This window comes from Anguilla rostrata, chromosome 13 (genome assembly GCF_018555375.3).
Source record: "Anguilla rostrata isolate EN2019 chromosome 13, ASM1855537v3, whole genome shotgun sequence".
Taxonomy (NCBI): Eukaryota; Metazoa; Chordata; class Actinopteri; order Anguilliformes; family Anguillidae; genus Anguilla; species Anguilla rostrata.
In genome coordinates this window covers 4,572,642-4,600,213 of record NC_057945.1, presented here as the reverse complement: position 1 = coordinate 4,600,213, position 27,572 = coordinate 4,572,642, and the positions used below count along the sequence as shown (strand labels likewise).

Genomic DNA, 27,572 nt, shown 5'->3' with positions numbered 1-27,572 from the left:
AGGGAGGGAGAGAGAAACACGAGACAGAGAGAGAGGTGTTGAGAGCAAGAGTGTCCTTGCATCAAGCTGTGAGAGCAGACACAGGGACAGAGGAAAAGAGAGAGGGAATAAGAGAGAGAGAGAGAGAGAGAGACGGAGGACCAGAACAGAGGGCACGCGAGGGAGAGTGAGAAGGATACAGAAAGACAGAGAAACAGGCGGAGAAACCGAGAGGGAGAAGGAGAAAAGGCGACGTTGAGGAGACCGGAGGAGTAGAGGATTTTCAGGACGACTGTGACTGTGCTGTATTCCGACCCCCGCCCCCTACCTGCCCCACCCCCCCCTAAGAACACCCCTTCCTTAAACGGCCCCTCCGTCCATCTCCCCCCACACCCCCCTCTCTCTCCCGCGCTCTCATCCCCGGTGGCATCGTCATGGACACCGGCAGCCCCCGCAAGATCCAGTTCACTGTGCCGCTGTTGGACTCTCACCTGGATCCAGAGGCAGCAGAGCAGGTGAGCCATGGGATGGGGGGGATGGGGGGGATGGGGGGGGGGGGCAGGGGGCTGTTGTGAATGTAGCATCCCTACTAGAGTGCGGTACATCACCGCGTGAAATCCAGCTGTTGTGTGTTAGCCCCTGATACCGCACGCACTGTCATTTTCATTTACGCTGCTGTTGAATGTGACTGAAGAGGTGTCCGCTATCGGCAGCTGCTGAAGGATCCAAAAGCATTCTCGTGATCATGTGCAGCCGGTATTGTTCGAGGAGTGTAGCTGCCTGGGGCTGGACCTATTTTGTTGTGAAGATGCTGAGAGATCCTGTACAAATTGAAGATTTCTCTAAAAATTTGCAAGTCGGATTTGGGTGTTATAGAAAATGAATAAGGACAAAGACATATCTGGCTGTTAAAGATGCGCAGTTTCAGTTATTCTCAGGTGATGCACAGTTGTATTGGGGCAGCACAGCCATTTAGGGCAGAAAAACCTCTTTTTTTATCTTCTCACTCATTCTCTCTTTCTCCCTTTGTCTGGTGGGAGAAACACTCACACAGAAACACACACATGCACAAACAGACTCACACGCACACACATACACAGACTCACACACACATGCGCACACAGAAACACACACACGCACACACAGAAATACACGCACACAATCACACACAAACACACACACACACAGACTCACACATCTACACAAAAACACACACACAGAGACTCACACACACACATGCACGCACATGCATAGACACAAACACGCACGCACACACAGCACACACACACACACACATGCGCACATACACACACACACGCACATACACACATGCACACACACACGCACACATGCACACACACGCACGCACAGATTCACACACACACTCACACACACATGCACACACAGACTCACACACACACGCACATACACATGCACACACACTCACACACACACACACACACACACACACATGCACATGCACACACACACGCACACACAAACACACACACGCGCACACACAGACTCACTCACACACACACACACACACATGCACACACACACGCACACACACACACGGAAATGCACACACACAGGCATGTACACACACACACACACACACAAATATGCACACCCACACACAGACTCACACACCCACACACACACACACACCCACACACACACTCTCAGGGCTTGGTTACCCTTAGTTAAGTTAGTCTCTCAGTGTAGAGATATCCCTGGGGGACCAGGTGTTGTTACCGATATGCATCCGCAGGGCACTCACATCCAGAGCAGACTCTGAGGCTTTCTCTTACACCCAATGAAGGACGGGATGCTGGGATGGTACCTCTCACATCCTGATGGGATGATGGGACGGCACCTCTCACATCCTGACGAGATGCTGGCACAGTACCTCTCACATCCTGATGAGATGCTGGGATTATAGAGACCACATCCGGACGGGATGCAGGGACAGTAACTCTCACATCCTGATGGGATGATGGGACGGCACCTCTCACATCCTGTTGGGATGATGGGACGGCACCTCTCACATCCTGACGAGATGCTGGGATTATAGAGACCACATCCGGACGGGATGCAGGGACAGTAACTCTCACATCCTGATGGGATGATGGGACGGCACCTCTCACATCCTGTTGGGATGATGGGACGGCACCTCTCACATCCTGACGAGATGCTGGGATTATAGAGACCACATCCGGACGGGATGCTGGGACAGTAGCCCTCACATCCTGACGGGATGCTGGGACAGTAGCCCTCACATCCTGACGAGATGCTGGGACGGAGAGAGAGGACACAGAAACATCCAGTTTTTCTGCATTGGATGGAACTGAAAGGACGAGGCGCATTCGTGATGGAGAATCGAGGGAGACGGGGGAAAGGGCTGTGATTTTAAGCTTTCTCGCTGTGGCCTGGATCCTTCTGTCATCTCCAAAATGTGTGATTTCAGCTCGCAACAGCAGTAGCGTGTTTTAAGGAAGTCATTAAGGAGCAGGTGTACATACAACTGCACAGAATTCTGAATTAATTCAAGCTAATTTCTGCACTGTCTATTTGTCATGATCAGAATTATTTGTTCTGAGGCACTCAAAAGCTATTGAACGCAGAATGAGCTAACACACACAGAAACAGCTATCACTCACAGAAACACCTATCACACACACAGAAACAGCTATCACTCACAGAAACAGCTATCACACACAGAAACAGCTATCACACACAGAATGAGCTAACACACACAGAAACAGCTATCACACACAGAATGAGCTAACACACACAGAAACAGCTATCACACACAGAAACAGCTATCACACACAGAATGAGCTAACACACACAGAAACAGCTATCACACACAGAAACAGCTATCACACACACAGAAACAGCTATCACTCACAGAAACAGCTATCACACACAGAAACAGCTATCACACACACAGAAACAGCTATCACACACAGAAACAGCTATCACACACACAGAAACAGCTATCACACACAGAAACAGCTATCACACACACAGAAACAGCTATCACACACAGAAAAAGGCATCACACACAGAAACAACTATCACATACAGAAAACGGCATCACTCACAGAAACAGCTATCACACACAGAACAGCTAACACACAGAAGAGCTACACAAAACAGAAACGCATCACCCACAGAAACAGCTATCACTCACAGAATGAGCTAACACACACAGAAACAGCTGTCACACACACAGAAACAGCTATCACTCACAGAATGAGCGAACACACACAGAAACACCTATCACTCACAGAAAGAGCTATCACACACACAGAAACAACTATCACACACACAGAAACAACTATCACACACACAGAAACAGCTACCGTTCACAGAAACAGCTATCACACACAGAAAGTTAACAAACACAGAAAAAGACATCACATACAGAAAACGGCATCACTCACAGAAACAGCTATCACACACAGAAAGTTAACAGACACAGAGAAAGACATCACATACAGAAACGCACCCACAGAAACAGCTATTCACGCGAACACATCCCACAGAAACAGCTATCACACACGAAAAGCTCACTCACAAACAGCTATCCCACAGAACCTATCACACAGAAACATCTATCACACAAGAACAGCTTACTACAAACACATCAGAAACAGCTATCACACACAGAAACAGCTATCACACACAGGACATTTTGCTGACACCAAACAGAGCTCTTCGACATCGTCCTCAGACCCCTGCCAGTATTTTGGTCAGAGCAGGTCCACAGCTCTGATTGGACCCCTGTGATTCTGACACCTACAGGGACAAGACAAAATTTGGGCTTGACAGATGTGAGCCGGGTGATGGGGGAGGGGGAGGGGCTATTTTAAGCCTAATGGGTGAATTAAATAGACCTGTAATGAGTCCAGCTTTCGGGTTTAATTAAGAAAGATTAATTAAGATATGAGGGCCTGTCTCATAGTGTGTGTGTGTGTGTGTGTGTGTGTGCATGCGAGTGTGGGTGTGTTACAAGCTATGCTTGTGCATGCATGTGTTTGTATGTTTGTGTATAAACCTTAGATCAGCTGATTGAATCTCTGACATTGGATGGGTCGACCAATCAGGCTGTTCCATTGTCTCGGTCCACCAATCAGGCTGCTCCATTGGCTCAGGCCACCAATCAGGATACTACATTGGCTGCCTCCACCAATCAGGCAGCGCCACTGGTTAGGTCCACCAATCAGGCGCTCCGTGTAGAGGTACTGACCATCGCTCCATGTAGAGGTACTGACCATCGCCCCGTGTGGAGGTACTGAAGTTCTCCCCGTGTGGAGGTACTGACCATCGCCCCGTGTGGAGGTACTGACCACCGCCCCGTGTGGAGGTACTGACCATCGCCCTGTGTGGAGGTACTGACCATCGCCCTGTGTGGAGGTACTGACCATCGCCCTGTGTGGAGGTACTGACGGCGAAACTGCGGTTCAGACTGCAGTGGAACCCGTCACAGGAGTGTCTTCAGTCACGCTCTGGCAGGATCACCCCATGCTGTCCTTCAACTGTCACCGCGTCTCTGGAGAGCTGAACTTTCACAAAATTACCTTCCCAGCATGCTCCTCGAACACAATCGCAAACATCGCCATGGAAATATCCGTCTCAATTATGCAAAATATCTGTGCAGGAGACCGAATTTTACATATGTAGGCAGCAATGTTGGGCTCAATCCATTTCAATTTAGCCTGTTCAGGAACTGAATTGATATTCAGTTCATTAACTGAAGACTTCTATGGGCAATATTCAGCGAGGGAACTGAATTTTAATTATTTTTTTCTGGACTGGCTGAAGTGAAATGGATCTGACCTCCAGCTCTGCTAAGCTATATGCCTTCTAGTACTTGGAAATCTTGAAAGATATTCATCTTATCTGAGATTGCGGGGTCTACAGTCTTTGCCAGAACACAGGCAGTGACAAACACATCGCCTTGTGAAAGTGATCGTGGATCTTTTTTTTTTTTCTCTCTGGCTCCGATTAACAGCCAATGGCACAGGACCGCAGAAACGACCAGCTGTCAGAGCACGCTCGACAAGTCCTCCCACTCTCTTCATTACCACACCCGGGCTATCTTCATGGACTAGAGAGCTAGGACTCCAGAACAATTTTCTAATGGCTGAACAGATAACCCTGACTGTCAAAAACACACTATATTCATTATACAGTATATAACAATTATATTCATAGTTGCAAAGGAGAACAGGAAAAGAGCATTTTCACAGTCAGCACAGTTTGTACATCCTGTTCGGTGAAGGGCATCGTATTTTTGCCCTGCTTTCTCATCTTATTTTTTTTTACCTGACACCGCGTCTCTGTCCTGCTGAATTCTGGTTTTCTGTTTCAAACGCACGACGGAGCAGGGCATGCTCACGCTCTGGAGCGCACGGGCCATTTGTGGAACGGACGAGGCGGTGCTGAAGCCTCTCCTTCGTCAGTTAAGACAGCCTCACGTTTCGGAGGGAAAATGAGAGGAAAGGGGGCGGAGCCTGTACCTCCGCCGGTGAAGCTCAAAGCTGATTCCTGTTCCACTGAAAACACGAGAAAAAATTAAATACAGCATTTATTTTGTCTGCTGACAAAGGCCAAAGCCCAAAGAGGAACCCCGAATAACCCCAAAACCCAACATTAATATGTCTGCATACAACTATGGCATTTTTTTTTTTCATTTTAATTTTAATAAATGAATAAATACCCTTTAAGTCCCTGGCTGAAAAAAAGTGCATTCTGATATCTATATTTACTATGCACGTGATTTACTTTGAAAAACAAGCCTTGTTCATTCCTATTTTATAGGACAGGCTGAGAGTAAGGGGAGTAGCAGTGAGGTGAACACAAAAAAAAAGACAGTGATTGAATCCTGTTAATGTACTGGCATTGTGAGAAGGCAGTCTATATCCGCATATGGACTTGCAGCAAACTTCTAGCATTTTTACACAGCAGAATGCCATTTATAGGGACGTGCGTAATGATTACACTGCAAGAGACAATTGCAGTGTTAAGTTAACGAGACAGTCATACAAGCCCAGTTCCCTAACCGTTACGCTACTCTGTGGTCCGAGAGCAGATCAGGAGGCGTGTCAGGAGGTCTGATCACATGACTAAGAATGGATTTGCGGGTAGGGTTGCCAGATTTACAACCGGTCAAAACCAGACATCATCATCACGCACGCAGGTGCACACATACACTGTCAGAACCAATCGAGGACCGGGGGGCGGGAGGCTGTCGGAACCGATCATGGACCAGGGGGTTTGGGGGGTTTGGGGGGGGTTTGAGGGGTGAGGACGGGGCTGTCAAGTGTGAAAACTGTGGACACAGAAGAAATTCACAAACTAACGGTCAAATTCCAATCAATTATTCAGACTTGACATTTATCTAGTTGAGCACACAAACCAGACCTGTACAAATTATTTGGAAACTGGACATTCCAGTCCAAAGCCAAACATCTGGCAACCCTATTTAGAGGATTGTCACGGATCTGAACCATCACATATTCCCAGTTTCTGAGTGCTGATGGATTCAGAGGGATGTTTAAAGCGTTTTAAACCACAGATATCTCACCTTATCAGGTGTTTTTCAGTGGGAGGAGCTAAAGCTGGATCATATAAAGACCTGGGTCAGTTATATGTTTGAAATGCTTGTCACCCTCCTGCAAAACTCTGAACAAAAACAAGTTACAAAAAATTTAAAAATTCCAATAATATGAAAGAATCATATTGATATGTTTGCTTTAAAACAGTAAGTAATCCACAGGAATTTGGCCACTGCCTACAGGTCTAAATGATTTGACTCAGGTCTGTTTTGTGGTGCTCGTATGACTGCACTGCCTGGCGCTGGTAGAGTGAGCCATTTAAAACGTCCCTGCGGTGTTTCTGTGAGAACACCAAACCCAGAGAGACCCCCCCAGCCCAGACAGACCGGCGCACCGTGCCGCGCATTTACAAATCGGCTTTTGGGGGCCGCCGTCCACTGTAATTATGCTCGTCACGGCACGCCCGGCTAAACATTCGCCCCTAGATTACTCTCCAAACACTTACTGGCGTTTTTTTTTTCCACTTCAAGCTCACAAACAGATCTACACGGGGTATGAAAGGCTCATTATCAGGGCACATTCCCTCAGCAAATCTGGACTTCGCTTAGCAACGCCGCGTCCAAAATGACTTTCCCCTACGCTCATGGTTAAGGATGGGCAAAACAAACAAAAAAAAAAAGTACTCCGAAAAGTACTTCGTTACAAAATTTAAGAATCCTCCCAGATGAACTATAAGGTAAAATCAAAGTGGTGGAGGTGCAGGTTGTTTGCAGGAGGTACAGCCTACAGCAGAGCCACGCTCAGGTAAACACACTTCACAGTCAGGTATGCTGTGAGGAAGGTGAACACACAGATGCTCCTGTCCACCTCCGGATTGCTTGTGTGTATTATCCTGCATTGTATATGTTCCTTTATATCGGACCCCAACTTTCTGGGTTTAACTCAATTAAAATGCAATTAAAAGGGATTAAAATATACTAATTTAAATGCTGTCTGACCTTGTTCTTGGGATTCTCCCATTTCTTACTGTGGAATATGCAGGGTCCAGAGGGTGGGTGGGGGTGTTGGTATGACAGTGTGTGTATGTGTGTGTGTGTCTGTGAGAGAGAGAGAGAGAGAGGAGAGAGGGAGAGAGAGAGAGAGGAGAGAGAGAGAGAAGGAGAGAGAGAGAGTCCAGGGGCTTGGCTGGCGTTCCCATTGTCTTCATGACGGCTATGCCCCTGCCTCCCCTACCCCCCACCCCCCACTCCACGGGCACTTCGGAAAATCTTGAAAGGATCTGAAACTCCTTTGGGGGTATTTCATGAAACAGGATTACTGAGTTAGCTGGATGACTGCACTGAATAAAACCTGGAACAGCTCTTTTTACTTCAATTCATGTTCCTGATTTGGGAGGGTTGTGGCTTTTACTCAGAGCTGTTATCCAGCTAACTCAGTAACCCTGCTTTGTGATACCCTGAAGGGCCACATAATCTGCTGTGTATCAGCACTTAAGTGCTCAATTTAAGTCGCTGAAGCCACAAACCTGGTTTCCATCATCTAAATTAGCAGCTTAATGTAAAATAAACCTGCAGACACTGTGCCCCTCCAGGACTGGAGTTAAACCTGCAGACACTGTGGCCCTCCAGGACTGGAGTTAAACCTGCAGACACTGTGGCCCTCCAGGACTGGGGTTAAACCTGCAGACGCTGCACCCCCTGCAGGACTGGAGTTAAACCTGCAGACACAGCGCCCCCTCCAGGACTGGAGTTAAACCTGTAGACTTTGCGGCCGCTCCAGGATTGGAGTTAAATTTTGAGACTGTATTGGTGAATGAGTGCAGTGCTGTTTTTCTCGCTCTGCTTGCTGCTCCTATTTCCTGTTTGTCTTGTACTTTTTAGAAGAAAAACAGCCAGCCTGTCACCCACCCTGGAGCAGTGTGCTCCAGTACCCATAATGCATTTGATAAGAGCAAGCAGAGCTACTCACATGGAGACTGAAGCAGACTGTTTGGGATTCCCAGCCCCCGCTCTCCACAGTCATGATCTGGCAACAAATGAGACGCCCTTAACTCTGAATACTCAATTAGCCTCATTAAGGGGCCTATGTGAACGAATACCCACACAAACAGTGAAGTTCTCAGAGAGAGAGAAGGAGGGAGGGAGTGAAGGAGGGAGAGAAAGGGCAGAATTTGAATTAGGATAACAATTTGTTAAGTTCGTGCAGTCATTACTTTAGAACTGGAATTTTGTACAAGAAACACCCATATGATTTTATTAGCTCAATACATGCTCTCTATGGAGGAATGTGTGTGTGTGCGTGTGTGTATGTATGTTTGTGTGCATGAGATTGTGTGTGCACACATGTGTGTTTGTGTGTGTGTTTGTGTTGTTGTGTTAAATCTTTTACACTGCATGCAGTGTTTTATCTGTGTGTGTGTGTGTGTGTTGCTGTGTTACATCTTTTAGACTGCATGCAGTGTTTTAAGTGTGTGTGTGTGTTGCTCTCTTAGATCTTTTAGACTGCATTCATGTGCAAGTGGTCACAGAACACAGGGTTGTTTGCAGTGAGTTAATGGCCATTCATGAAAAGACCCAGTGCAGTGATTCTCTCTATCGTATTTCCCAGGGAGAGAGAACGTTTCAATTGGCTATATTGTTGCCCAGAGTGAGAGTTATGATTGGCTATTGTGTTGCCCAGAGTGAGAGTTATGATTGGCTATTGTGTTTCCCAGAGTGAGAGTTATGATTGGCTATTGCGTTGCCCAGAGTGAGAGTTATGATTGGCTGTTGTGTTGCCCAGTGTGAGCTGCAGGTCCCATGTGTTACACACCTGAGTTACACGCATGTGATACACAGCTCCATCACTTCTGTTTATGATGAAAAGCACCTGAAACTGAAAGCACCTGACCTGCAGTTTGCTTTGCAGCAAAAAGCAGAGATGTAGCAAAGGGAGAAGGGTTTGTGGGCCCCCCTCCCCAAAATACTGGAGATGTTTGTCAATTATGTAAAAGTGCCGCCCCCCCCCCCCACCCAACTACACATATAAGATGATATTTCATTTGTTCCAGACTTTGTCAGTTTGGTATGAAATTTCAACCCCCTTCCCCACTCGTAACATAACCCCCCCTGCCCCCCCACCCCCACCCCGAACCCCACCCCACCCCACCCTACCCATACACCCCCACCGAAAGGAATTCTGGCTACACCACTGGTGGTCCGTTCACAGCTGATATTTAAAGAAACGGCAAGCAATGGATCCACAGTCATGGCGGATTGCACATGGGATCCTTATGGAGTTCAGTATTAGTCATGTCAGTATTAGTCATCAGTCAGTGACGGAGCTGTTTCTGCGTTTCCTTCCCCGCAGATCAGAAGACGACGGCCCACTCCCGCCACGCTCGTGGCGTCCAGCGATCAGTCCTCACCAGGTACCTCTCACCTGTCTGTCCCTCTCTGTTCCACGCACCCTCAGGTTACGATTGGTTATGGTGAATGGTGCGTCTGAAAAAACAGAAATAACGCACTCGGTAGGGCACGTGCGTGTTGGAGTTATGAACAGGAGTCATGCGAATTCGAAAAAGAACGCCGTCATTGTGAGGGAAACCGCCGTTTGGGGGCACGCACAGTGCGTGTCTCTCTTACGGTTTCCCTGGAATGTTCCAGAACCCTGCCCAGCAGGCAACCAATCATGCGGCAGCTTTTCATATCACACGGTATTTAAAGCATCCATATGTGCGTGACTCACATGGATCCATAACCATAGTTTTCATTCAGCTTCCATGTGCCTCAGCAACTCTAGCGTTTAATTTTATTGAAAGTCTTCAGTATTATTATTATTATTATTATTATTATTATTATTATTATTATTAATAATTACATTTATATAGCACTTTTCCAAATGCTCAAAGCGCTTGACAGTGAAGGGGAACTCACCTCACCCACCACCAATGTGTAGCATCCACCTGGGTGATGCACGGCAGCCAATTTGCGCCAGAACGCTCACCACACATTAGCGAAGGTGGAGAGGGAGAGAACATTCATTAAGCCAATTAAGTCTGGGGATGATTTTGGTGGCAAGTTTGCGAGAGCCAGATCTGGGATTTGGCCAGGACACCGGGGAACCCCCTACTCTTAGCGATAAGTGTCATGGGATTAGTGACCACAGAGAGTCAGGACCTCGGTTTAACGTCTCATCCGAACGACGGGTAATTTCTGATTTCACATGAGAGTATATGACAATGAGAACAGACCATTCAGTCCTTCTAGGCTCCTCATTTATCTTCAGACCCCTCTGTCTCGACTGCATGACCTGACAAAACATACCTTGGATTGACCTGGCAACCTGTAACACACAGTGACAAGTCATATTTGTGCACCATTTCCATTTAACCCATTTACACCTAAGCCGCATATTCTTTTTGCAGAAGTCAACCCTAAAAATCTTTTGTAGTTCATGTTGTAAATCTCTTTAATAAATGTAAAAGCCTTCCCTTTCTCAGCTTGAAGAGTGTCTAACTGTCGTAAGTCTTTCCTTGTGACTTGCTCATAGCAAGATTCAGTTTAGTTGCCCATCTTTGCACTTTTTCCAGTACAAAACTTTGCATCACTGATAAATACAAAAAAATGACAGAACGACTCATGTAACACTTTACAATAAGTGTTCCATTAACTAAAGTGAGTTTACACATTAACTTACCTGAAAAAAGAGTTGTTCCCTTTGGGTAATCACAAGTAATGTTTCATATACTGACAGCAAATACTGAAGGAAGTAATCCCTAACATGGCCAATTGTTAACACACTAAGGATTAACACACTGTAAGGCATCATTCTGCGGGAATAGTGGTATTTGGAATTACCATATGAATTGAAATGCATTTTATTTTTGTCCCTCAGAATTCTGGGCGCAGTTATTAGGCGTTAAGGTTTGATATTTTTGTCTCATGATTTCATGCTTTTCTAAGCCCATAATGCTGTAACCACACACCTTGTAACCACACCCTAAAACGACACACCCAGTAACCACACACCCCAAAACCACACACCCTGAAACCACACACCTTGTAACCACACACCCCGAAATCACACACCTTGTAACCACACCCTAAAACCACACACCCTGAAACCACACACCTTGTAACCACACCCTGAAACCACACACCCTGTAATCACACACCCCAAAATCACACACCTTGTAACCACACCCTTAAACCACACACCCTGAAACCACACACCTTGTAACCACACTCTGAAACCACACCCTGAAACCACACACCCTGTAACCACACACCCCGAAATCACACACCTTGTAACCACACTCTAAAACCATACACCTTGAAATCACACACCTTGTAACCACACCCTAAAACCACACACCCTGCAACCACACCCAGTAATCACACACCCTGTAACCACACTCTGAAACCACACACTCGGAAAACAACCCTAAAATCACACCCTCAAATATAATATCAACCTTGGGGTATGCTGCTGTTGTTGTGTATGTCATTAAAATATAAACTGGATGTTGGACTGTGTATTCTTACCGATACCCCACTGCGACAGCAAGAGATCCTGTACCAGTGCATTTCAAACTTAACGAGAACAGCAAATAACCCCACAGTCTTTTCTAGTCACCTTTCAATAGGCAGGTCATCCTCAGAGGTTGTGGTATCGCTAGCCTTCCTATCCAACCTCATCGTAACCATCCAAATAGATAGAGGCTGGATTTGTGTGGAGCCGAGGGTCCTAACCAAAAGGTTTTTTACATTTGTATTGAAGGATTTTTGTTTGTTTTCATTTTCTAAGGCATTTTTAGTTTGTTTAGTTTTGGTTCCAAGGTTTAGCTTTAGTTTTGTTATTGGACAAGGATCTTTGGTTCATTTTGGTTTTATAACTCCTAGAAATGTATTTTAGTTTTGTAGGTTTTACATACGACCGAGGTCTGAATATACACCCTCCTCCGAGGCGGCCAGCTGGGGGTGATCAAGTCTAGACTTGTGTCCCATGTCCAACTGAGCTAGGGGCCTCACGAGAAATTTGAGTTTCGCTATCACATCTTGCTAGTCCCCTGAAGGTTTTTAAAAAAAAAATTTGTTTCCCCTCTGGGATGATCAATTTTTAGGTTAAAATGAAGAATTTAAAGTAATTTTCTTTCATTATTTTAAGTCTAATTGGGGTTTAAACATCTAAGTTTTTAGGCTAATAAGATTTAATTTGGGTCAAGTTAAGAAATGTTTACAGGGTATTAGATCATTTTAATCAGTCTAATCCAAGCTTAGATCTTTTTCTTGATTAATCGTTTTATAAAAAAAATATTTTTAATAATAATTATTTTCAAAAACGCAACAATTTTGGGGGGTGATGAATTTCAAAGTTTTTTTGGGTGGTCAGATTCACGTGTGTAGTGCAGAATGGTCTGGTGTGTGAGTGGTGCTAGTCACCATTTAAGGCCTGTAGCCCCAGTCCACCACACCCTCCGTGCTGTCCAAGTGGACCCAGGGGGGCTGGTTACTTTACCACCTGAGCCGAGTCTGAGAACGGTCTACATCTTGGGGCCTACTCCTGTTTCCCCCAGATCAGTTACGAGCGATACGTGAGAGGCCAGGTTAACTTAAGGATGGGAGTCAGAGCCAAAGGGGCAGAACTTGTCCCAGGAGGCCAAGACCAAGGCCCAAATTGATCGGAGCGCTCCAGGCTCACAAGGACTCCAATATGAACCCCATACAAATGCCACATTAATGCATTTTAATTATTTTTAAGGATTCACTCAAAGAATGCTTGCACCATCCTTTTTTGTCTCTGGTGTTACTTGTACCTTGTAACAACATAAAAGAGTTTTCAGATTTTTTTTTCTCACTCCAATCTGCACATATAGGTAATAACAGTGTAGGTTAATGATAATACAGTAGAATCTATGCCATAGCATAATGGATTATTGCATAATTCTGATATTTGCATAGAATTACCAAATATCAAACCATTTCCCATTCATTCCATCCTAATGAGATCGCAAATTAGCATAAACCATTATCGCATATTTCACATACTTTAATGGAATTATGTGCAATTACATCACATTATGATCAATGAAAATACATTAAAAGTCGACAGATGCCTCAGACATGAGCAGCCAATTGGACTATAAAGACAAAAAAAAAAAAAAAATGCACAGAATTAGGAAGGTGGGCAGTTCCTGAGTGGCAAGCAGTGGCTCCACTCTCTATCTACCGTCGCATTCTTTTATACAGTTTAGCAGATTCTCTATAATTTTCCTATAACTTAAGGTGAATACATGCCTGAAAACTGGAATCCCACCAAATTTCTCACCGGTCATCCTACTCTCACGTGTACACACAATTCGCTTTATTTACAAATCGGTGTGCTTGAATCAATGGAATGTGAAAGTTAAACTAACCGGACTAAATTAAAATTATGCAGTGTAACAATTTGCCAAACTTTGATGCGGACTTTAGCAAACCGACTTGGCATAGAAAGATTGCCAACGATTGCATGTAAAATCAAAAACAGTCAAAACTTTAAAAAAACTTGAAATGTGGAATCATGCATGACCAGATTGTACCAACAAATACACGGACCATTTGTAATTGTTTCCTGGGTGTTTTTTTTAAGGCTTTTTGTGCTATTTCGCCGATAGGCTGCTTAGGCAGCCTGTCTAAGACATTTCAGCGCAGGAAAACGCCTAAAATCCGAAAGAAAGCCTGTTGTACTCAACTTCCAGCTCTTCCACCTTTGCTAATGGCTTAGTTAACATGAATAAATGATTAGCCAATTATTTGTTCAGGTTAGTTAATGTATTAACTTGTGATAGTTAATGTTAGCTTGTGTTGGTTAATGTATTAACTTGTGCTAGGTAATGTATTAGCATGTGTAAGTGAATGTTTATCATGTTGGTTAATGTATTAACTCCTGTTAGTTAATGTATTAACTTGTGCTAGGTAATGTATTAGCATGTGTTAGTCAAAATATTAACTCATGTTAGTTAATGTAGTAACTCGTGCTAGTTAACTTATGTTAGTGAATGTATTAACTCATTTATTAACTAATGTTAGTGAGTGTATTAACTCATGCTAGTTAATGTATTAACTAATGTTAGTGAATGTATTAACTCATGCTAGTTAATGTTTTAACTTGTGTTGGGTAATGTTTTAACTCATGCTAGTTAATGTTTTAACTCATGTTAATAAATGTATTAGCTCTTGTTAGTTAATGTTTTAACTCGTGTTGGTTAATGTTTTAACTAATGTTAGTTAATGTATTAACTCGTGTTGGTTAATGTTTTAACTCGTGTTGGTTAATGTTTTAACTCGTGTTAGTGAATGTATTAGCTTGAGGTAGGTTAAGGTTAGAACCTTATTGTGAAGTGTTAATGCCACTCTTCAGTCAGTCTGGGTACCAGCCCATATGAGTCTGTGGGCCCTTTAATAATCAGCAACATGCAGAGCTCTGCTTGGCTGAATGAGGCTTTCTGTCTGTACTGCTGCAGCAGGACAGAATGTCTGAGCCAGTTTGCTGCCAGAGAAACTAAGCGTCAGAGTCCGTGTGTGAACTGCACAAGGGCGTTTACAGTACGAGCAGGACGGCGAACGCGTTTAACTAGAAAACTGTGCACAAAGGACTATAAATATGAATGAATACAAGCAAAGTTTGTTCCTAACTTCCACTGGCAAAAAACCGCAAATGTGTGTTTTTTCCCTTCACGGGCTGGTGAGCTAATTTTAGTGATTGCAGGACTCAGCAGACGGCGTTTGCCAAGAAGAAAGAACAACACCTGCTTTTGAATCTGAGTGGAAGGACAGATGATGATTGCGTTCAGGCAGCAGAACTTGTGTGGGTTTAAAAGCCCAATGGAGTCCGTGCGAACGGGGTCTGTTATTTTACTCTCCCGTCTGGGCGTGCTCATTAGGCACCTCTGACCTGGTGGCCCCGCCCCTTGTGTGTCTGAGATTAGAGAAACCATGTGAGCGGGAGACTGTGTGGCGCGGGCCGTAGGGTGGGGTGGATTTTTACCCATAAATAGGCTTTGATTCCCTGCTTTAGAGCCCTCTGTACCCTGTCTCAGTACCCGTTTCTGAACCAGGAGAAAAAAGATATGCGGTACAGCAGGCAGAAGGCCTGTGTTTCTTTAAAAGAACAGCGTAAGAAGAGTGAGAATCACTCACTTTCCTCCTCCTCATCCTCCTCTTCCTCACTGCTGTCTTTCCAGTCGTGGTCTGCGGTGAGTCACTGGGGAGCTTCCGTTCGCTCTTGGCAGTGCTGTAATTGTGACGGTATCGCGATAGGTGGTGATATCTGAGGCCCACGAGCGGGGCTGCTGACTCACTCTGGGTAGGTGACTGTGTTATTTATAACTGCGTTATTTATGGGGACGTGTTTTTCTCCTGTTCCGTGCTCTTTCTTTTTCTACCAATCAGTGAAACAGATGAAATTTCCGGTCGGACCCTTCCTGCTGTGTCACAAAGGATGATCGAAAAGGCTAGCAGTTTGTAAAAAAAAAAAATAGAAGTAAAACAGAATTAAATGCATTATTTGAATAAGCACAGCGCATCATGTGGAAAATCTGACGTGGTTTAGCAGTAAGACAGGCTTGTGCAGTTTGTAGTGTGTGGGCATACATGTGTGTACATGTTTGTGAGTTTGTGTTTACACTTGCATCTGAGAGCGTGCCTGTGTGTGCACACCAATGTGTGAGTGTTTTTGTGTGTGTACACCAGTGTGTGTGTGTGTGTGTGTGTGCGTGCACCAGTGTGTATGTGTGTGTTTGATACTGGGGTACAGAGTCCCCTGCCTAAGGCTGGTACAGGCCTTCATATCAGCCCCCTCAATCCCTACTGAATCTGGCACAGAAGATCAGAGGAACAGAGGGGTGGAATAAAATGGTGAAATAATGAGAGAGAGAGAGAAAGAGAGGAACCTGACACAGGGGGGGAAAGGAAGTAAAGGGTGGGGGGGGGGTGTGGAAGGGGAGGGGGAGGGGGGGTTGGGAGATGTTTCCGCAGAGCAGCCCAGGAAGACAGGCACTACATTATTCAACACTGCGGATCACACAGCCCCGCCTCTCTCTCTCCTAGGCACCAAGGCCCACACAGCCCGACCCTCACCCCCATCACCACCCCCCACCCCCACCCCCATCTTCACCCCCCACCCCCCACCCTCATCCCCCACCACCACCCCCAGCTGGCTCCTACATCAGGGGCAGAAATCTTACCTTTGAACTCGTCAGTTTTTGCTTGATTAACAAGCTTAACACATGTCTGAATGGTCCGCAGGGCAGTACTCCCAAATCTTCCTCTTAATTTTAAATGAGGATATCGTCTTTCTTCTTCTAACTTCAGAGAATGTTAATTATAAAGATGTAATCAAGTTACATTTTGTTTTAACGATACAAGTAAACCCCTGCGCTAACTGTGTGTCATATAAGCCCCAAGCACAATAGACAATAATGGCCTTCAAACAAAAATTGATCCCTATTCATGAACATGAATTCGAGCAGATGTTTAAAATGATCTGTGAATTTAAACAACTGCCTGCACAATGCATGATAATAAAAAAAAAGTGTTATCACAAAACCAAATTTGGAATAACTTCTGGCATTGGCTGTTCAGCCTATTAACTGCATCATTGAATGTCGGCTTTGGAAAAGAACCAGAAACAGGGAGTGAGTCATGATTGGTTAAAGTTCTCATCTTCCTCCTTCCCCCTCCTCTCTCCTCCCTCCCTCCACTAGCGTGTGCTGAGTTTAATGTGTGGTAGGCTATTTCAGTACAGCCTCTGTGTGTTATTACCTCTCCATATTGACTGATGGATGAGCTGTCGGCCTTGTCCTCCGCAGTTTAAGTGAAGAGGGATCAATATTGACAGCATCTCTTTCACGGTCCGCTGCCCTGAAGACGAAGCTGTGGTGCTTCATAACCGACCCCTTTAAGCAGAGAATAAATATTTTACCTGAAAAGCAAAGGATGCCCTTGGCATGCTTGGATAACTATCACTCCAAGCCCGTTTCTACTTCCATGCCAAGAATCAGAGCCTCCTCATTCATTTACACCAGCTCCTGAAACTCAAGGTCGATTTAGAGGGGAATTTGAGGTTCTGTCGCCTTAAATGAGGCGTCTGCTCTGCAGCAATGCGACAGCTTGGAAAGAAAAGGCTTCCAGGTGGAATTAACATTTTGTTAAATGTACAATCTAATTGCACATCTACAGCTGCACACACAGTGACCTGTGATCAGCTATGCATCCACTCAACCGAATGATGTCTATTAAGCGGCCACAGTGTCTGGCACAGAATCAGAAACAAAGCCATTTTAAGGGCTCTAAGGACAGCACACTGAGTTCACCTAAACAGCGTTGAGTTCACCTGAACAGTGCATTGAGTTTACCTGAAAAGCGCTTTGAGTTTACCTGAACAGTGTTCTGAGTTTACCTGAACAGTGCATTGAATTTACCTGAACAGTGCGTTGAGTTGACCTGAATAGCCCTTTGAGTTTACCTGAACAGTGTTGAGTTTACCTGAAAAGCGCTTTGAGTTTACCTGAACAGTGTTCTGAGTTTACCTGAACAGTGTCGAGTTCACCTGATCAGCGCGTTCAGTTTACCTGAACAGTGCGTTGAATTCACCTGAACAGTGCGTTGAGTTGACCTGAATAGCACTTTGAGTTTACATGAACAGTGTTTTGAGTTCACCTGAACAACGTTTCCTCTTGAGATGGCCGGTGTTTCGAAACATTTGCGGTCTGACCACAAGGAGAGGTCAGGGGTACCGTAGCAAAGGTGTTGACTGATAAACGAAGCACAATCGCTTCTCGGCAGAGACGTATCCAAGGGGGCTTTCAGGTTTGAATCCGCCCCCCCCCTCCCCAAAAAAAAAAAAATTCCAAAAAATTAGCCCCCAACCCCAATCAACAATTTGCACAATTTCACGCTTTTGACGTCAGAACTCCGCGGCCCCCTGAAGGTAGCGTTTCGGGGCCATGGGTGGCCTCACTGGCGGAGCGGAAAGGCCTGCGTCACTCTCCGGAACATTCCGGAACATTCCTGGCCTGAGATAAGCTTTCTGGGAAACAAAACACAAATGTGCTCCATGGCAAATTGTGCGTGAAGAAGTCCAGTATACGTCAGATGATGAAGGAGAGCCCTTGGCTTTCTATAATAGCGGTCAATTAGGAAATAATAAACAACGCCTCGTACGCCCTACAGTGCCTTCTCGTAGTCCTTCATGAATTTGAATTGTCAATGTGATGTATTGTACAGTGGTTTAAACTATACACATCCTCTTTTTTATTCTTTTTTTTTTTTGCTACTTGCCAGTAACGCTCTCATTTGCAACGTGTAAAACTTGCAATCTGGCTGGATGGATTGTTATTGATTAAGAATAATGCAGAATCACTTTCTGCACAGACAATATAGTGGTAAAATAAGGCTCATGTGTGATGATTGCCCTGTATGTGGACTAATGCGAACCCTGCTCCTGCAGATCTACCGTCCTGTAGGTTTCACTCCAACCCTAACAAAGCACACCTCATTCCACAGCTAGACCAGGGCTGCCCAACCCTGCTCCTGGAGATTTATCATCCTGTAGGTTTTCACTCCAAACCGAACAAAGAACACCTCATTCAACAGCCAGAGCAGGGCTGGCCAACTTTTATTCTATTTTATTTCATCCCTAGTTCCTAGTTTTCACACAATGGACTCTGTAATTTGAGGGAGTGTGACACTATTAATATGGAATTTAGTTTTATAAATGTATGAAATGCCTGTCAGTTTTGATTCAGCAAACTAGGGTAAATGTTTGTTGTCAGACTAGGCAGTATGTAAAATATAGTCACACTGGATTTTGGTATGAAGGTTAGCATATGGCAGAGCTTTAATATGTATGAAAATGGTAAAGAAAACAAGGAGGTATTCGAAATGCAGAATCTGTGAAAAGGTGCTGGGTTAATGTTCAAGGCAGGATTTGTGAAAAGGTGCTGGGTTAATGTTAAATTCAGGATTTGTGAAAAGGTGCTGGGTTAATGGTAAATTCAGGATTTGTGAAAAGGTGCTGGGTTAATGTTAAATTCAGTATTTGTGAAAAGGTGCTGGGTTAATGTTAAATTCAGGATTTGTGTAAAGGTGCTGGGATAATGTTAAATTCAGGATTTGTGTAAAGGTGCTGGGTTAATGTTAAATTCAGGATTTGTGAAAAGGTGCTGGGTTAATCTTAAATTCAGGATTTGTGAAAAGGTGCTGGGTTAATGTTAAATGCAGGATTTGTGAAAAGGTGCTGGGTTAATGTTAAATGTCTTTTCATGCGTGCAAATGCACAGCTGATGTTTTTTTTTTTGCTGCATGTGGTGCAGCAGAGAGACGGAAGAGACGCACACTCATCACACACGCCTGGCACAGCACACACACACACACACACACACACACAGCCCTCCGTGTCTGGGGATGTTTAGGTTGCCAGGCAACGAGGTGGTGCCCTAGAAAAAGTTTAAAGGACCAGAGAGGGAGGTGAAGTGAGCGCACTTAGAATTGATCGGGGTTCCACGGTTTCACTGCGGTCTGATTGATCGCTGCCTTCCTCCCTCGCTCTCCTCTCCTTCTCTTTCTCTGTCGACTCCGGTGGCTCGGGTTCCGATGGGGGCTGACCGAGGGCCTTTTTCGGGTCCGAGGTGCGTGTCCGTTTTCCGGCGAGCCCCGGTTCTGTTTTAGCCGCCGCGCCGCGTCACCGATGCTGCTGACTGTAGCGCTTGTCTGAATTATACATTCTCCCATTTCTATCTCTCTGCAGCTAAGCAGGACAGTGCATAACTACCCAAAATGTGTGTGTGTGTGTGTTTGTGTCCTTTTGTGCAAGCGTGAGCATGCATTTATGCACACAAGCCCTTCAATTTGTGTCTATATGCCATTGGTAAATATGGATTGTGCTCTTAAATGCTATGAATAAAATCTTACATCTCTGCTCTGTTGCAGAAATTGATGAAGACCGACTGCCAAACCAGTTATACAAGGTGATCGACTGCGTTTCCGTATCGCCGTCGCCATTTTTAAGAGAATAAAAATGGACTCTCCATTAGAATGGATAGCGTTACTATATTAATGTGTGTGACAGTGCTTTATAATTATAATTACATTTTTACTGACTGATTGTGCTAATCTGTTCTCTTAAATCCTGCTTATGTTGCCAGGCAGCATTGCTGAACTCTCCCCGGCAACGACGGAAGGGCGCACGAGGCACGCCCACAATGAAAGGTACAGTGACATGAGAGACCATTGTGATGTCACAGTGTTGCAAGCCCCGGACCAATCAGATTCTCACATGATGCCAACCTTCCACAGCAGCAGAGTTGCTTATTTTTAAATTCTCCACCAAATTCCACCGAGACTCCATTTTCTTCCGGGCTTCCTGCTGCTAGCTGTCTCAGCATGGAACCGTACAGTCACTGAGTCCCCGTAACTGCCTGCTTAATTTAACAGCACATTACAAACAAGGGCCAGAGAGAAGTAATGAATATGAACAGGTGTTTGGGAACATCCATGACTATGTTTGTGATGAGTTTTGAAAATGTGTCCCTCTGCGAGCGCATTATGCAGCTATGGTGCTTGTACTGGGTGCAGTGGCGCCCCCTATGTTTCAGAATGAATCCGAAAAATGAAATCCGGTGCCTAGCACAACCGGGAGCCCGGAAAGCTAATTGCATACAGAAAGAAGTGAAATGGTCGACTGGGTGCACATATTTTGCAGGAGCAACATACTAGCAGAGTCACGGGTAAACCCTGTTTCAGTTCAATGAATTCAGAAGATGAGCTTTCATTTAGATGTCTACAAATACCCGTAGTGTACTAGAACGGATCCCAGCCCTCAGCTGACCTGGGGGCGCCTGTGGGCAGGTGGACAATGTTAAATCCCAGGGTGGGAAAAGAAATGCCTTTACTTCGACTTCCCTCTCTGAGTCCTGACCTTGGTTCAGTCTGCTTCTGGGTTTTCTCGTTTAAAAGAGCTTGCCTCGCCAAAGTAACAGCATGTAAACTAGCAGACGAGCGCCATAACTCTTGTGTGCAGCATACAGTGAGAAGAGGCTACAGGACAGCTTGGGTTGTTCCCTCGAGGCCAAGGTAAAGGTTTATTGTTTATTATTGTGTTAAAAACACAGGTGCTTAAATTAGCGAAATGCTTTACTCACAAGCATCCTTCTCTGCTACAAACATAAACGAAGAAACCGTGAACAAATCATAGACAGTATAGTAACATAAAAAGACAAACTGTAATACAAAACATAATAATGCATATAAAAGTCAAAGTTAATAAAATTCTGTGGATTTAAAGTGCAAATAATAATAAGTGCAAACAGTGGGAGTCCAGAGTCCATTGCGCATTTAGCATTTGGTTGACCTGCAGAAAGAAACTGTCCTTAAAATATGTGGTTCTGGTCCGGATGCTGTGTTTCTGGACCGGGTGCTGTGGTTCTGGTGCCGATGCTGTGGTTCTGGTCCGGATGCTGTGTTTCTGGTCTGGATGCTGTGTTTCTGGACTGGATGCTGTGGTTCTGGTCCGGATTCTGTGTTTCTGGACCGGATGCTGTGGTTCTGGTGCCGATGCTGTGGTTCTGGTCCGGATGCTGTGTTTCTGGTCTGGATGCTGTGTTTCTGGACTGGATGCTGTGGTTCTGGTCCGGATTCTGTGTTTCTGGACCGGATGCTGTGGTTCTGGTCCGGATGCTGTGGTTCTGGTCCGGATGCTGTGTTTCTGGACCGGATGCTGTGTTTCTGGTCTGGATGCTGTGTTTCTGGACCAGATGCTGTGTTTCTGTATATCCAACTGAAGTTAGAAATTTTAATTCTGTCCCTCAATTTTTGAAAATCATCCCTGAAGGGGAGTCTTTAGGTGGAATAGTACAGTGATAAATACTGCCAAAGCTATTATGAAGTTTATAGTTGCACGTACAGTAAAACACTTGCTCTGATTCTCAATGGAAACAGCCAGGAGATGACTCTGTTTCGCGTACTCCCTTTGTAAACTGAATCGATGGATTTCTTTATCAGAAAAGCACATGTCAGCTAGGTCCTGTATAAATGATACATCATGTAAAACAAGACCAGGTCAAAACCTAGTATATGGTTGGACCTAACACACGTGATCCGGCCGACCAATGGTGTAACTTCATCACTCACTCAGTCACTCTGTCACTCAGTCACAGACATTCACGTTTGTAGGGCTGGCCCCGCTGTTGCTGTCCAGCCAAAAACTAAACTATTTGATTTATTGACGAGATTTGACAAAAGGAGAAGCCATACTGAAGGTGGCCCCGGGCAGAAGCGGTTCTATTTGTTCGATTCGTACCTCAGATCATAAATTTAAAACAATTAAAAACAAGTAATTCACTCGATTAAGTACATTTATTTAAATTCGATCAATGATTTGAAGAATGGCCAAATGCCCTTTCAGCTTTAAGCTCAGGTCATTACTTAAAGTGACTGAGCTGAGCTGGATTTGTCCCCCAGCAGTGTTGGGTCCTCTTGTTCTGTGGTGGTTGTGCAAGTCTATTTCTAATTGTCCCATCCCTACCCCCACCCCACCCCACCCCCACCCCCTTCTGAAGAGCTGCAGTTCCTGGTGGAGCACCACCTGTACTGTCAGCAGCAGGGCGGGGGCGGCGGGGGGGACGACTGCTCCTCGGAGAGCTGCCTGTCGGACCGGCCCAGCCCGGACTCCGCCCCGGCCGGGGACGAGCTCCCGGAGGATGAGGAGGGCTGGAACGCCGAAGCTCAGGCCACCGCCGAGGCCTTCGAGAAACTCCGCTGCCAGATGGAGGGTGAGGAAGAGGGGCGGGGCACTGGGAGGGGGTCAGAGAGCCGAATGGGCCGTTTACCACGTGGAGGCGGGGCACTGGGAGGGGGTCAGAGAGCCGATTGGGCCGTTTACCACGTGGAGGCGGGGCACTGGGAGGGGGTCAGAGAGCCGGCTGTCTACCACACGGCTGTCTACCAGTCAGCCAACGGCCACAATCTTAACCACGCAAACCAGGGAAGAGAGTGCCAACTGGTGAACAAAGAATCTGAGAGCTCATAGTACCACTAACCATGCAAAATCACAGGACTAGTGAACGAGGAATGTGAGAGCTCATAGTATCACTAACCGTGTAACATCACAGGACTAGTGAACGAGGAATGTGAGAGCTCATAGTATCACTAACCGTGCAAAATCACAGGACTAGTGAACGAGGAATGTGAGAGCTCATAGTATCACTAACCGTGCAAAATCACAGGACTAGTGAACGAGGAATGTGAGAGCTCATAGTATCACTAACTGTGCAAAATCACACAACTGGTGAACAAAGAATCTGAGAGCTCATAGTATCACTAACCGTGCAAAATCACCCGACTAGTGAACGAGGAATGTAAGAGCTCATAGTATCACTAACCGTGCAAAATCACCCGACTAGTGAACGAGGAATGTAAGATCTCATAGTATCACTAACCGTGCAAAATCACACAACTGGTGAACAAAGAATCTGAGAGCTCATAGTATCACTAACTGTGCAAAATCACATGACTGCCTGACTGTCTGCCAAGGCCGGTATTCAAATCCATGCAAATGAGGGGCCTGGCAGGAAGAGTGCCATGGGGAGATGCGGTGAACAGGATGGCAGGATGAAAGGACTGCTCGGTGTGATTATACAGCGTAGATCTAGGCCGCAGCAGGCTTATTATCCGTCTACTGTTTCCTGCTTTCTTATTTACGCTCCTGGAGATCTTCTGGAGAATCGCTAAGCATCCCCGGAGAATTTCACTGCAGAACAGGGATTAAATCTTCCTGTTTCAGGGCGAGAGAAAAAACAACCGAACAAAACACAACAACAAAAAAACTCGAGCGAACCCAGTCATCGGCAGATCGGTCCAGCTCTATTCAGTCATTGTCTCATTTAAAGTTCAGCTTCTGTTTGCCAATGATTTGTCTCGTGGACAATGGTTCAGCCTACACACAAATCACAGGCAATTAAATGCCAAAATTCAGTGATTGACAGCTGAGGGACAAGCCCCCCCCCCCCTTCTCCGATTCAATGGAAACAGAATAAAGAAGTATTGAGTGTCATTTGAATGGGATGCAGTCTGTTCATTGAATAGAGACCTGTGACAATGCCCCGGTTCCCGTCACTGCCATTTCATACAACGTTTTACATTTTTAAATAGTCTCCATTTACACAGCCGGATATATTTGGAATCAATTGAGGTTAAGTACCTTGCACAAGCGTAAAGCAAACAACACTCTCTTTCTTAGAAATTGGCCCTTTGGGTCAGAAGCCCCGCCCCCTAACCCGGCTCCCTGTACTGCAGCGGCCCGTTCCCTGGGAGCCCAGAGCCTCCAGCAGGCAGGAAGCGGGGGGTGTGCACGCAGTGTCGGCATGGTGACGGATGCTTGTCTCTGTTGCTCTTTGAAGAGTTTTCCAGGGAGAGCTTATTAGAGGCCACTGGCGGGACGGAGTGCGATTCGCCCAAGGAGGAAGTGAGTTCTGCCGCCGTAACCAAGGAAACGCCGACACAACACACCGACGCAGGTAGAGAAGACTCAGCAGGTAAGAAAACAGTCCTCATTACACTATTAATTGAACTGTACTGAAATTAACCTAATTCAATTTACTGCAATTCATCTTCAGCGGCCATTTTGCTGTACACATGCATATTCTACAGCATCAGAGTATAATTCTTTAATGAGATTATTCATCTTCCAATGAAATAAATATAATGGGCTTAATGACAGCAGTAATGCTTAGCGCTGCAGTTTTCAGGTACTGAAAGCTTTATTTTCAAAGATGAATGCCCAGATGAATTTTGTGCTTTGGCCACTGGGATATGTAGTGCAGTGGCCATTTTGCAGGGAGTACAGAGCACTGTGATATGAACTCCGTGGGCTCATTCCAATGGCTTATTTTGCCTCCATGCATCTCTTCCTTGCGTCCTTTCCTAGCTCCACCCAACTGAGGATGCAAGGAAAGGACGCAAGGAAGGAATTTGAGGACGGAGGAATCGAGGGAAAGTGTGTTAGGCAAATGAAAATTCATCGTTCAGTCAGGGGTCTGTTTGAAGCCACGTCAGTTACTGCAGTGGCAGATGTGGAGAGATGGATCCACATGTCGATCGTTTAAACTGTACATCCTGTCCCATTCCAAAAAAAGACTTCTGCAAAGGATGTGTTTCCTCGCTGAAGCGTCCTCCAGGAGCCTCCTCACTCCTCGCTCTTCCGAGGAGCATTTAACAGATCGGAATGTCCTTAAAGATCAGTCGATTTCCATGTCAGGCAAAGACCAAGAAGACAAGGACAGATAAGAGAGTGGAATGGTCGCTCTCCTGAACTTAATATTTATATGCACGTCTTTGCTAATTTTCTGGGCTATAATCTCCCGGCAACTGTTATTAGTCTCCCTTTTATCAGTTAGCTCAGCTCCAGCGTGTGACAGTAGGCCAGGCTGCCCCTCTGCAGCCTGCAGCTCAGCTCCAGTGCCTGACAGTAGGCCAGGCTGCTCCTCTGCAGCCTGCAGCTCAGCTCCAGTGTGTGACAGTAGGCCAGGCTGCCCCTCTGCAGCCTGCAGCTCAGCTCCAGTGCCTGACAGTAGGCCAGGCTGCTCCTCTGCAGCTCAGCTCCAGTGTCTGGCAGTAGGCCAGGCTGCCCCTCTGCAGCTCAGCTCCAGTGTCTGGCAGTAGGCCAGGCTGCCCCCCTGCAGCTCAGCTCCAGTGTGTGACAGTAGGCCAGGCTGCCCCTCTGCAGCCTGCAGCTCAGCTCCAATGTCTGGCAGTAGGCCAGGCTGCCCCCCTGCAGCTCAGTACCTCCTGAGATCTATTCCTCCTGTGGAGTTTTTCCACTGCTGTTTCAGTGCTTTTTCCATCCAACTAGGAGTTTTTTTTTTACTTTGCTGGTTTATTGGCGGTTCAGGCTTAGTCTGTTCCAATTTTTCTATTTCTTGTTTTCTCTGTAAAGCGCCTTGTGGCAGCATCTCTGAAAAAAGGCCATACAGATAAAGTTTAATTGACCGTTAGAGAGAGCGAAGAACAAGAGCAAAGTTTTATTGCGCCCAACGGGCAATGCGGTCTTCAGCATGTCACATAAAAATGAACACAGTCCAATGGACAATGAGTGTACCAATTCTGTAATGCCAGGAAGCGCTAATAAATAAATCAAGATTTTAAATGACTCCGTCTGTCAGGTCAGGTGCAGCACCCGTCTTGATATCTGCAATTATCAATGCGCTACAAATCCTCATTGGCAGTGAAGTGTTGTTAAACTGTGCATGATGCCAGATGAGAAAATGTAATTGGTTAAAAGGACACAGCAAAGGAGGCACACGCTGTTTCAGTTTTTTAAGTGTCCTCAAACAGAGCCGCTTCTGTTCCCAGCGCCCCATCACGGTTGGGCACAAGCAGAGGGAAACAGGGGGCCCCCTTTTACTGACCCCCCCCCCTTATGTTTCCTCAGCAGCATCCAGAGCAGAGTCTAGCGTGAGCCCGTTAGCCGAGGAGGAGAAGGACCAGCAGAGGGAGGAGAAATGAGGACCGTCTGCAGGAACACCTCGCTGCTTTCTCTCTTTTACATTTTCCGTTGATGACAGTGATGTTTTCCGGACTGAAGCCAATGTTGATTCTCTGGCTCCCCCACAGTCTCGAACCCCAGGCCCTCCACCTCTCTCTAACCCCAGGGGCAAGCGGCCCTGGTCCTGGAGCCCCAGAGATGTCCGTTTTTTTTGTTGCATCTGCACTTCATCATCAGAGTTTGATGGATCATTAAGAGTCTGAGCCTCAGTGCTCAGCATCTGAATGATAGCCCTCCAGCACAGGGTCCCCTGTGCTCATTAACCCTGATAATTAACATGTCGTTATGGGTTTGGATGGAGCAAAATCAAATCCAGGAACATCTCAGGCGCTCCACGACCAGTGTTGCCTGGCAACCCCTATTAAATGAAAAGGCCACGACCCCTCCCTTCACCCCTGAGTTTATCCCAGATAAAGCAGGACCTTCTGTGTGTTTCAGGACTGCATTTTCACATTAACTGTC

General features: G+C 45.8%; 1 protein-coding gene across 2 annotated transcripts; it reads left to right on the top strand.

Annotated features, from left to right (window-relative positions):
* On the top strand, window positions 1-27,572 carry LOC135237329 (protein phosphatase 1 regulatory subunit 1A-like). 2 transcript variants are annotated; one of them, XM_064304399.1, is made up of 7 exons: window positions 1-494; window positions 9,897-9,957; window positions 20,501-20,538; window positions 20,716-20,779; window positions 23,128-23,340; window positions 24,967-25,101; window positions 27,000-27,572. In XM_064304399.1, the coding sequence occupies exons 1-7, from the start codon at window positions 414-416 to the stop codon at window positions 27,068-27,070; spliced, it is 663 nt and encodes a 220-aa protein (XP_064160469.1). In that variant the 5' UTR covers window positions 1-413; the 3' UTR covers window positions 27,071-27,572. The 2 variants fall into 2 exon arrangements, with proteins under 2 accessions (XP_064160469.1, XP_064160468.1); XM_064304398.1 differs by having other exon boundaries at window positions 3-494; window positions 26,997-27,572.